The 13,488-nt window shown below is 36.9% G+C and overlaps 1 protein-coding gene across 1 annotated transcript in view; it reads left to right on the plus strand.

Moving 5' to 3' along the window:
- The first annotated feature begins 12,888 nt into the window (after window positions 1-12,888).
- Window positions 12,889-13,488, plus strand: part of LOC138323482 (annexin A4-like) — a 28,853-nt gene continuing 28,253 nt past the window's right edge. The window contains exon 1 of the mRNA XM_069268128.1: window positions 12,889-13,140. Coding sequence (XP_069124229.1) covers window positions 12,931-13,140 — 210 coding nt within the window. The 5' untranslated portion in view covers window positions 12,889-12,930. The remainder of the gene's footprint in view (window positions 13,141-13,488) is intronic.

Consider the following 13,488-nt stretch of genomic DNA (forward strand, 5'->3'; position numbering starts at 1 on the left):
CCCAATGTTAAGTTGCAGAGAAAAAGTCATATATATATGGAAATTAACCACTATTGACCCCGCCCCTCAGGCCCCCAGGGGGTCAGCCCTATCATTTGCACACATTTTGACATCCCCCACCATCTATAAGGATAACTACCATTGTATTATGGGTGCTTTACCATGCTTAGTTTCAGAGAAGACAGGTCGTTTTATAATGGAAATAGCCATAATTGGCCAACTTTCAACCCCCCGCCCTTCAGGCTCCCCCTGGGGGTCAGCCCCATCTTTCTGCACAATTTTGGAATTCCCCACCCTTATAAAGATGCCACCATTGCATTATGGGTGCTATACACCTATGACTTAGTTTCAGAGAAGAATAGTCGTTTATATTGGAAATAGACCAAATTGGCCCCTTTTGTACCCGCCCCTCTAGGCCCCCGGCGGCGTCAGACCGCGATTCATTTGTTATACAATTTTGGAATCCCCCCAACCTATAAAGGATCACTAGCCATTGCATTATTGTGGTGCTATCTCATGCTTAGTTTCAGAGAAGTAGTCGTTTATATGGAAAATAGCTAAATTGACCCCATTTTGACCCCGCCCCTCAGGCCCCCGGGGGGTCAGCCCCATCATTTGTACAATTTGAATCCCCACCCTATAAGGATGCTACCATTGCATTTATGGGTGCTATCTCATGCTTGGTTTCAGAGAAGAAGTCGTTAATATGGAAATAGCCAAATTGACCCCCTTTTGACCCCGCCCCTCAGGGCCCCGGGGGGTCAGCAAGCCACTTCATTTGTACAATTTTTAATCCCCACCCTATAACGAATCACTACCATTGCATTTATGAGTGCTATCTCATGCTTAGTTTCAGAGAAGAAAGTCGTTTATATGGAAATAGCCAAATTGACCCCATTTGACCCCGCCCCTACAGGCCCCCCGGGGGGTCAGACTCCCATTCATTTGTACAATTTTTAATCCCCACCCTATAAGGATGCTACCATTGCATTTTGGATGCTATCCCATGCTTGGTTTCAGAGAAGAAGTCGTTTATATGGAAATAGCACCCAAATTGGCCCCTTTTGGCCCCGCACCTCAGGCCCCCTGGCGGGGTCAGCCCCATCATTTGTACAATTTTGAATCCCCACCCTATAAGGATGCTACCATTGGCATTATGGGGTGCTATCCCATGCTTGGTTTCAGAGAAGAAGTCGTTTTATATGGAAATAGCCAATTGACACCCCCATTTTGGCCCGCCCCTCAGGCCCCTGGGGGGTCACATGCCCCATCATTTGTACAATTTTTTTTCCATGCCTTAGTAGCCCATATGCGATGACTACCAGTCATAATTTTGTTGAAATTCGACCAGCGGTTATGGAGAATGAAGTCGATTGTTGATGGGATAGGACCGACGGTTCGGACGGTACGGGACGCGACGGACGGATCGGTCGCGGCACGACGGACAGAAGGATCGCCAACGGTATGGCTTACAGCTCACTCTTGGTCCTCTCGGAAAGGGTTGAGCTAAAATCGAATCAATATGTCTCACTGCAATCTCCACCCCCATGCAATATATAGAAACTCATAAAAATATTAGTTCTTTAAATTTGAACAAATATGTATGTGGAATGTTAATTTTATGATATTTATATATGGACTATACTTTTTTCGAAAAACTATAAAAACTGCAGGCCTTTAATTTCTTCATGATCTTTAAGTTACCCCACTTTTGAAATTTGTTAAACAGAATGAGGTTGACACTATGCGTTCTGTCTGTCCTTTTGGGACGCTAGATGCCGGGTGCAGCTTGCCGTGGTCGTCGTTTATCTGGTTAAACTCAGTTGTAGGGGTACACCTCTGATGGAATGATACATGTAAACCTAACACTTTTTCTTATCCTTTGATCACTATGTTAAAAAGGCACTGTCACAAAAACCTTGGGATCGTACTACGGGTTACTGATATAAAAATGAAAAAAAAATGTATATTTTTTTTCCTTATTACTAAATGGTATGGGATTTTGTTTTTCTATCATGAAAAACTTTTATTATCTAAGGTCCACATGCTTATTTCATAATCAGAGTTTTGTTTAGTGCGACTTTTGTCATTTTATAGTTAAACGATGGCTATATTAAATCTGTGAAATTGGCTTTTTTTGTACAGAAGGAGTTAATGTTTGAAACAAAACCAAGAATAGATTTCTGGAAATCCCCTTTGGTCAGAAGATTTCTTTAGAGAGGATAATGATTCAAAAGTCTGTTAGTTGGGTATTTAGGTAGCATCAATTATAAAAGGTTAATGTGTGGGTTAGGCAATACATGTAGAGGTTAAAATGTAAAAAAAAAAAATAAAAAATTCCTTCAAGTCTGTATTGTCAGGAGGAGATAATCAAGAGTGCAATTTTTATGCACTCTTCAAACTTTTTTTCAACACAAAATGGCAGACCTACCTGTAAGTTTAGTAAGATGGTAGATATTTAAATTTTCATTCATATAAACTTTTTCAAAATTTAATGATAAGAGGACGTTTAATCAGCCTGAAAAATTTCATTAAACCTGGATCAGTGACCAAATGTTAATAAATTGTTGTCTATGGTAATTCATTTTGGTTTTGCCCTGAATAAATCTCATCCAATTACCTTCTCTTCCCTCTCCTTGAGCCACAACTTTTGGGTCTACAAATTCTGGTCGTCTTCCTGAAACCATGCTGTGAACTTTTGAAGTGCTGATGCTGACTCAGGAACAAACATAGGTACTTTCCGTTTATGTCTGCAAAAACATTATCTAATTATATAAAATTTCTGCAGCCATGAGACTCAATCTCAACATATTGATCAATGTATACAAAGGTAATAAGATACAATGATTAGATTTAAGGAAATACAATTGTTACATATCAAGATGTGACAAAACTCCTTATTTAATTATGACATGAAATCAACAATATATATTTATCAATAATGTATTGACTAATGACCTACAGTCAAACCTGTGTATAACGGACCAGTGAAGGGGAGACAGAAAAACGGTATATCAAACAGTAATCAATTCAAACAATTGGATTCCAATAATCTCACCTTCCTGGAGTGATAGGCACATGACACATTCCATAACCTCTCACAACATCTTGTCCGAATACATCAATTCCATAGCAGTGTATCACACAGCTGTGGCCCTGCAAATCATTTTATTATAATAGGTGTGGTACAGAAGTCTCACTTTGGTTACAATATAATGCCTTACAAATCTGTGCTGATTTATATGTTCCTAAAAATATTTTATCATAATAGGTAATTTAGTTTAAAGTCTGCAATTACTAATTGCCTTTCAAAATCTGTGCTATATGCGGCCCTAAAAAAATCATTTTATTTGGTATAGTAGCCTCACTGTAGCTACAAAAATGATGCCTAACAATTCTGCACTAATTTAAAAACATATATTGCAGGTGCAATATATAGAATGGAGCATTTCTTTCAATTTTAACAATTTACCAGCAATGACAAGGAAATTAAATTTAAAGAAGCAGCTGAAGTAGGTATTTCTCTTAAATATATTGTGGTTCGTTTCATTTGTAATCAAGACACTCCTAATAAATTTGCCACTGATGATTTGAATAGTGTTAATTTGGAGGAGATGCTAAAGGATAAAAAATACAAGTAACCACTTATAGCTTTGTAAATTCATTGTGATCAGCCAGGTTATCTAACATAAAAATTTTAGTTCCAACTTAATTTTCACTTACAACCATGTGGATTTTGTACTCTTGAATGTAATGTCCAGTGGAAAGTTCCAAACAAATCTGTTGTCTTTCATCTTTACTTTTCTTAGTTATCTGTGTGAATACCTTCTTCCAAATCCCTGTGATAATTGAGAACAAGAGGCCCAAAGGGCCTTAACGGTAATCTGACTACCTTGGCAATAGTTAAATTAATTATACATGGTGTCACTTTGTCATGGACCATGTCAGGCATCATTTTCATTTTCTTTCAACCAAATTTTATTTTCAAACAAGAGCCCCAAGGGCCTTAACATATATGGAAATTAATTAGATATAGTGTCATTTGTAGCCATCTTCGATTTTGGATTGACCCAAAAAATAACAACACTTTGTCGCGGAACATGTCGGGATCACTATTTCATGCATAGTTTCAGCCATAATCGCGATTCAGTAGAACTTGAGAAGTTTCAAAATGGGTTTTCAAGGATGGCAGCTGCAGCGGCCATCTTGGTTTTTGGGATCGACCTAAAAATAACACTTTGTCGGACCATCGTCAGGATTATTTCATGCATGTATTCAGCCAAATCGCACGGTAGAACTTGAGAAGAAGTTTTCAAATGTGTTTTCAACGATTTTTTAGCGGCTGTGGCGGCCATCTTGGATTTCGGATCGACCCGAAAATTAACAACACTTTGTCAGGGACCATGTCAGGATCATTTCATGCAAGTTTCAGCCAAATCGCACCGGTAGAACTTGAGAAGAAGTTCAAAATGTGTTTTCAAGATGGCGGCTGTGGCAGCCATCTTGGATTTCGGATCGACCCAAAAAATAGCAAACACTTTGTCGGGACCATGTCAGGATCTATTTCATGCAAGTTTCAGCCAAATCGCACTGTTAAAAGTAGAACTTGAGAAGAAGTTCAAAAATGTGTTTTCAAGATGGTGGCTGTGGCGGCCATCTTGGATTTCGAAATCGACCCGAAAAATAACAACACTTTGTCGAGACCATGTCAGGATCATTTCATGCAAGTTTCAGCCAAATCGCACTGGTAGAACTTGAGAAGAAAGTTCAAAATGTGTTTTCAAGATGGCGGCTGTGGCGGCCATCTTTGGATTTCGGATCGGCCCGAAAAATAACAAACACTTTGTTCGGGACCATGTCAGGATCATTTCATGCAAGTTTCAGCCAAATCGCACTGGTAGATACTTGAGAAGAAGTTCAAAATGTGTTTTCAAGATGGCGGCTGTGACCGGCCATCTTGGATTTCCGATCAACCCAAAAAATAACAACACTTTGTCGGGACCATGTCAGGATCATTTCATGCAAGTTTCAGCCAAATCGCACTGGTAGAACTTGAGAAGAAGTTCATAAAATGTGTTTTTCAAGATGGCGGCTGTGGCGGCCATCTTGGATTTCGAATAGACCTGAAAAATAACAACACTTTGTCGGGACCATGTCAGGATCATTTCATGCAAGTTTCAGCCAAATCGCACTGGTTAGAACTTGAGAAAAAGTTCAAAATGTGTTTTCAAGATGGCGGGCTGTAGCGGCCATCTTGGATTTCGGGATCGACCCGAAAAATAACAACACTTTGTCAGGACCATGTCAGGATCATTTCATGCAAGTTTCAGCCAAATCGCACTGGTAGAACTTGAGAAGAAGTTCAAAATGTGTTTTCAAGATGGCGGCTGTGGCGGCCATCTTGGATTTCGGATCGACCCACAAAAAATAACAACACTTTGTCGGGACCATGTCAGGATCATTTCATGCAAGTTTCAGCCAAATCACACTGGTAGAACTTGAGAAGAAGTTCAAAATGTGTTTTCAAGATGGCGGCTGTGGCGGCCATCTTGGATTTCGGATCGACACAGTAATAACTAATAACAACTTTTGTCGGGAACCAAGGTCAGGATCATTTCATGACATAGTTTCAGCCAAAATCGGCACCGGTAGAAAATCTTGTGAAGATGTTCAAGATGTGTTTTCATAGATGGCGGCTGGTCGAGCGGCCTTCTTGGCGGTTTTCGTATCGACCTTAAAAATTAACAACCCACTTTGTCGGGTACATGTCAGGTTCATTTCATGCATGTTTAAGCCAAATCGCAACTGGTAGAACTTAGAAAGAAGTTCAAATTGTGTTTTCCAGTATGGCAGGCTGGTGGCGGCCATCTTGGATCTTCGGATCGACACGATAATTTAACAACACTTTGTTCGGGTCCATGTCAGGATCTTTTCATGACAAGTTTCGGATAATTGGCACTGATAGAAAACTTGTGAAGAAGTTTGAAAATGTGGAAAAGTTAACGCAAACGGCGGACGGCGCACGGCGGACGCGGCGGACGGCGGACGACGTGACGTAAGACGAAACATGATGACTTATAGGGTCTTCCTGACCCTTCGCGGGGTCAGATGAACATAAAAATGCATATCTTTGAAAAACATTTATGTTATCTAATTTAATTTGTCGAGAAGGCTTGCAATGTAACCACAAATTGTTTGTGTGGTCAAAACATAAACTGCAATATGTAATACTTAAATGAATTTATAAACTTATAACCATTATGAACAACAAACTTACATTCAAGATATCAATAGAATTTCATAAAGTAAAATCTGTCAGGCTGGAAAATTATTATGGTTTATAAAAATATGATGTAGCTATGCTAGCTCTTAATAAGCTCCTTGTGTGCAGTAAGTATTGCTTCTGGGCCCCAATATTTTGAATTTTACAGGCTTTACAGATTTTAATTATTTTAGTATTCAAAAATAACTTCTCATTTTCAGTTGAATGTATTTATAAATGTCCTTCAAATATATCATTTTACATTACTTTACTGATGTTTTCAAACAGTCCCAGGACCATATATAAAAACAGCTATTTACAAATAAATATCGTTTCATTCATAAATTCAGGAAACCGGAAAACAAATACCAAACAAACAAATAAAGCTGATTATTTTTATTACCATACACCACACAAATATTTTTGACAAAACCTGTTAACTGAAACCATATTACATTTCATTTATGGTTACTGTGAACCACCTACCTGTTCTCAAAATTTAAAGAAACCTCGAACCGGCTTTAGCATTCTCGGAAATGAGTTCAATTCGACAACTGACCAGGTAGCTCAAATTTATTCAGACACTGAGTTAGTCTGTTAACCTGTTCGCTTTAATTTGGTTTGCTTGGTCTTAACATTCCTACTTAACAGCTTCATGGTCATTGAGTGACATACAAGGTATATCCTCAAGAATCAAGAGGCCCATGGGCCTTAACAGTCATCTGACTTTTGGCACAATACAACATAGTAATTAAAAGCGATTTTTACCTATTTGACCCCTGTGATCTTGAATGAAGGTCAAGGTCATTCATTTGAACAATACTTGATAGCCCTTCATTCCAGCATGTTCACTGGCCCAATATCAGGTCTCTAGGTCTCTTAGTTATTCACAAGAAGTCGTTTAAAGATTTGAGCCTTTTTGACTCCCATGACCTTGAAGGTCAAGTGTCATAATTATTTGAACAAACTTGGTAGCCCTTCATCCCAGCATGCCGAAGGCCCAAAATGAGTACCCTGGGCCTTTGCTTCTTGAGAAGAAGTTGTTTAAAGACTTTAGCCTTTTTGACCCCTGTGACCTTGTATTAAGGTCAAGGTCATTCATTTTAACAAACTTGATAGCCCTTTATCTCAGCATGCTACATGCCAAATATCAGTGTTCTGGGCCTTTCGGTTATTGAGAAGAAGTCGTTTGAATGAAAAGTTTATGCACAGCGGACGGCGCAAGGTGCACGACGACGGAGGATGCATGATGACAATAGTCATCCTGACCCTTTGAGCCAGATGACCTAAAAACACTGACTATCATGTTAACCAGCTGTTCAGTACTGACGTTTTGGCCTACAACATGTAGGTTTTGAACTCAAAACCAAGAGGTGGACTGGCAGTCAGTAACCTGACAACACATGTGTTTCGACAATAACTCAAACTCACAACTGATGGGTGAAGATTTTTTTTTTAATTTGTGATACTATTATATGTAGGGACTTTAAATTTCAAAATGGCTGCTCAAAGTAGCAATCAAAAAAGACATTGTTTGCAAAATGAGATGGTTCTTTGTTTTCAGTACATGTCACTAGCTCACACAATATATTATATTGCGTTTTGCCTTTGGGAGAAAAATATCCCCCTGCAGTTGGATTATTTCTGTAATAGACCCTTACAAGAGGCAGGTCAACCTGACTTAGTTTCCCAAAATAAAACTTTAGAAGGCTCGAGTAGAGATTCCGACGAGAGACATCTATCAAACGTACGAATATATTAGATTTTTCAACTCTTGTGGAGAAATCAATCTAACTACTGGGTCGCGACCAGTTACTGTGATTTTTTCGAGGTTTTTTAAGGATTTTGCCAAAACTAACGCACAGAAGGCGTTGAAAATCGACATGAATTATCTTTAGTCCAAGATACTTCAGTAACAATAGTCGCTACTTAATTTTAATAATATGTTTTTTGACGAGACGCCATTTATTTTCACCGCTAATTGGTACAGTTGACGATACCTACAGGACCAGTTACCGTGATTTCAAAATAGAAAGGAAATGCGCTTTTAAAAACATGCTTATAGCACCAAGACTTAGCTTGTGTTTCATTAAAGCGACCAATATCTTTTTAGTGAAATAATGTAATCGTAATACATGGTTATTTTGGGATCCAGTGACTGATCTGCGAAAGTAGCACGAAAAAAAGGACTGTCTAAAGGTGCGTTTGATAGGTGACCAGGGAATCACTAAAAACAGGATTCAGCTCCGGGCAGGAGTAAATTTAGACAAACAAAGGTGTAGACGACCTAAAACTTACAGAAATTCACTAAATACATTTTTTTCTTTTTTTTTTTTTGAAAAAATGTTAACACAAGACGTGTGCACCAGGTAAAAACTACCTTCTGTTTTACGATCCTATCCATACATGCCCGATCGGTAACTTGCCATATACATATATACCCATTATTTTGCATACTTTGACCTACTTCGATGCAGACGATTTTAGAAAACGACTGACCAACAAAATAAACGATGATTTCATGAAATTCCAGGATAAATATGCAAGTAAGTCATGATTTCAAGCTATTCCCCGCTATGATTGAGTGTTGCAAACTTTGATTTCAAAAGAAAAACGTAGATTTGTGAGCAATATCGACTGCAAATGAACATTTTTTTTTGTTGAATGAACACTTGCATGGCCACCGTGATTTAGCTGTTTAAAAGAATCCAAAAAATTGTGCGGGAGATAGAGCGTGCGCAGAAATCACGGTAATTGGTACATCACGGTAACTGTTCGCGACCCAGTAGGGATTTTCAGGACCTGTTCAGGTAATTCAAGATGGGCAACCGCAGGCAATTAAACCGTTTATCACCGATTGGTATTTATAAATCAGTGATCATGACCAAAACCGAAGTATTAATATAAGGAGGATCGGGAAACACGGCATTTCAAAAACATCCCGGCTAATTCTGTCGATAAATTTAGAACATACGTGCCTGACATAATGACATGTGCGAGCTTGTTTACGTTTTGTCACCAACAATTTATTATCGAGTATGACAGAATTCAAAGACTAGCAAACATCAAGGTAAGTAATTAAAGGAGAAAGATTTGATCATAATTCAGAAATATTGAAAATATAACGTTTTAACGGCAATAATCACCTCTGACTGATTCGATTTGTCCACCTGCCATAGAGCGTTAGAAAATACCGTCTGCGCCATTTTTGTTATTTATGCTTAAGTTCGCCCCCTGGTGGAGGTTTGTCTCAAAAGGGGAGACATACTTCCTTCAATATTGTTTGAATTTTATTTCAAGGTAAACTTAAAAGAATTAAATAAAATATTTCCTGTTTTACTGTAGTAGTTTATAACTTTTTAATTTTACATATCAACGAAACAATGATCTTATACAAATCTTCAGCAGCAGGGAAATCAAGCAAACTACAATCCTTAAAAACACAGAAAACTGATTAAAGAAGGAGCGGATTTTTGACTGCGGATAACTGTGTTAGTTTTCTATTCATTTTGTGCGTGGTATACACCGATATTTTATGTGTAGAAAATTATATTCTTTCCATTTACACTCTTTAGTGCACATATTTTTAATCCAAATTCTTCATTAGAAGCTATTATCTAATACGTTTATAAAAAAATAAAAAACCTAACGTAAAATCGTCTGGTAAAAGTGGCAAACTCTCTTCGTAGTAATTTCTACAGTAGAAACTGCATAAACCGTTTGTACCGCGAAACTTGCATTTCACGGAGATAACTCTATACAACAGAGATAGGAAGCCTGGCTTGACTACTGTTACAGGTAACTAAACAAGGGAAGGATGGAAAATACATGTGTATTTTTGGTTAAATGGTGGTTTTAAATGGGGGGGGAAAATGTAAAAAATGTTTGGGAAATAAAAGACCAAAAAAATGGTGTAAAAAAAAAAAAAAATAAATGAGACCTGGTTCCATCCTGGGTTGAAGATTTGATTTATTATGATTTAAGACCCATTAATTTGTTCCTTTTAGTGTATTTGTTTAACTGATTTACTTCATGATATTATGACAATAATTTAAAGCCAAAGAACGGCGAAGGTTTTAACAGTTTACAACAACGATACATCAACAAGCAAGTCCATCGGGACAGAGATCACAGCAGAAGGTAACTCGTAACAAATTTAACAGATCACGAAACAGTGGCTCTGGTAACCATGTAATATTTTACTTTACGATTTAAATTAACCCCAAAACCACCCCACCCAATCCGGCCCCCCAACCACCATCTTACCTACCCCCCCTACCCTCTAACATTCACGCCACACAACCTACTAAAGCACAATAATCTTTACAAAAAAGTCTCATCAACACATCCATTTCCTTCTACAATACCCATTAAAAGTGGAACCTTCCGGCAGGTGGCTAAGGTCGGTACAACTGGTGTGAATGTAACCAGTAAAATTTCTTATGAAATAGAAAAATAAACTCCTCATGATCAGAAACTATAATGCGCACAAGAAATTAATTCAACGTAAAGGAATCCTAAAACTTCCTCCCGCCGGCTGACTAAGTCCGTGGTTACATTTCCCGCAGCCTCACTTTCAATGCTTTCCAACTTATCTTTCTTTTAATGCTCAGAACTGGGAAACGAAGCAGAACTTACCGTCGTATTAATATACGAGAACTTTTTGGAAGATCCAATGAACGCATTTAACTGGCTTTTCTTTGCCCACTAAATCAACCTTTAAAATATATAAGACTTTACAGATATTTATCTAGTTCTAATGCGTTGTATTTCAATTTTAAAGTCGGTATAAACCTGATAATTAGTGCAAAAGTATTATTATAGTGTTCCTTGACGTGGAGTTATAACTGGCAAACTAACAATGACGAGATCATAAAATTAGATGGTAAAGCATTGTCATATTCAATCAGTTACTGTAATTATAAATATAAGCATAATAAACATTTTATGTTGTATTTGCCATAGTTCAGTTATCTTATTATCTTGAAGTTATTTATTTACCTGGTATTAATTTTTTTGCAAAATAAAAAAAATGAAAAAAAAAAATCAAAGCAGTTTGCACATCAATATCTTTTAATTTTTCAGGAAATGGAAAACCTCCAGGTTAAATAAATTTGTGTTTCCACTTTCAGCTTCAAATAAAAAAATTCAAGTATTTAGGAAAAGATATTTAAATACATACATCATGTATCAAATAGAGTTATCAAGTGCTAGCTGTGTAATTTGTGATAAATATATTTTGTGCCTGGCTGAAAATAATATTTAATTCATAAAATACCTAATAATAAAAAGGATTTGATTAACAATAATATTTCATTCTTTTTAAAACTGAATAAATTACAAAAAGGCATTATTAAATGTCTTATAATTGAAAAGTTTCAAAATACAACAGCAGTATCTGCATGTCCTATTAGCCTGTAGATCAGTTAAGAAATCATTGATATGTATTTGTATCTGTTCACAAAAATTGATTGAGTTGTTAAATGAATCCCTGGACACATAGCTCTGTTCACTAATTATTGTGTAATAGATTATTAGCCACATATGGCGATGCCTCCCCTTTCTCCATGCTCCAACATGGCTAATGTTAAAAAGTGGTTTGAGTGAGTATGGGGCTTATATAATATCTAAAGGATAAAATCAGCTTGGTGTCCAAACTTGTCTTTGACTGACAATTTCCAAACTGGGATCTTCTGTGATACTTGAAATAAGGATTTATAACTCGATTAACATAATGACATTATATAAAATGTTCTAGAGTTGGTAGCAAAAACTAGGGATGATCTGGGAAGGTATAACACACAATTGTTAGAACTAGTACATAGATATGCCTGTCGTCGCTGTATTGGGTTACCAAAAAGGTCGTCTACACTAGTAACCACCCAATGTTTTGGTGCGTTTGATATATGGCGTGAAGTAGAGATTAAGAAAATGCTATTTTGGAATAAGTTGTGCCTGGGAAGTATCAAATATGTATGGAAAGCGTTGTTTATTGTAAGATTATGTCAGTTCATGTTCGGAGAATGCTCAAAGGTACAAATCGGATTTATTCCAGATATATTTAATATTTTGAAGAAGTTCAATATTGATTCTTTTATACCTGACTTTTTGACAAACGAATTTGTACCATCACAATATTGTTGGAAACGCTTTGTAAAAAGATTTGTAACAGATTTTTATTTTTTACATTGGAGAGACAAATTGTATAAAAAAGATGAATTAGCTAGATATGCTACAATACATAGTAATCAAGGAATCACCCTGTACTAGAACTGAGCACTAGACAAAAAATCTCACAAATGTATGTGGAATCTAGTAGATATTATGAAATATTCATTTGTGTTCGAACTTGATACTGTATTATGCAAACTATGTGGAAAACTTAGTGTTGATATTGTGCTTCACTTTTTGCTTGAATGTCCAAAACTGTTTCAAACATCGTGACATAATGATGGATGGAGTAGTGAACGCTATTGAGGTTCCCTCTTATATTTTGTTTGCAAATTTAAATGACAAAAAACCAATGTAATATAATATGAACACAAAATGTATCTTAAAATCAACATTATTGCACTTGTTCATTATGACAAATTAAAAGTCAGCTACAATATTGAACACTGGATGATTTTCTTTCAGATAATTTCACCTGAACTTGAAAAAGAACTGATATGAGCTACCCATATCAAGGTGGTAACCCTGGATACCCAGGTGGTGCCGGATATGCTCCACCCCAGATGGGTGGAGGCTACCCTCAGCCAGGTGGTATGCCACAACCAGGGGGGATGCCACAACCAGGAGGGATGCCACAACCAGGTGGCTATCCTCAGCCAGGAGGAGGAGGTTTTACACAGCCACAACCTGGCTTTGGGGGTCCTGGTGTAAGTTTCTTTATTATGAACAGGTTATATATTAATTTTAGGGGCAGTTGTTGTCAGAAATTTTTTTATAGCCAAAGTGAAAATATAGCTCAGTATGAAATGAATAATGTCAGTAGAAGTATATGTATTCGGTAGAAAAGACTTTTCTTAAGTTATAATATTTTTTGAAAACTGTTTCAATTTTGGTACTCTCCACAAAAATTATCGAAAATCATTTTGCTGAAAGCAAAGGGATTTATTTCTAGGAATTTGCATGCCAAATGTTATTTTTCATTTGTCTCTAGAAGTTATTATTTATTTATTTTGATTTTTTTTTCTTTTGAAATTTTAAAGATGAGTAATTATGTG

The sequence above is a fragment of the Argopecten irradians genome, chromosome 5, assembly GCF_041381155.1.
Source record: "Argopecten irradians isolate NY chromosome 5, Ai_NY, whole genome shotgun sequence".
NCBI lineage: Eukaryota > Metazoa > Mollusca > Bivalvia > Pectinida > Pectinidae > Argopecten > Argopecten irradians.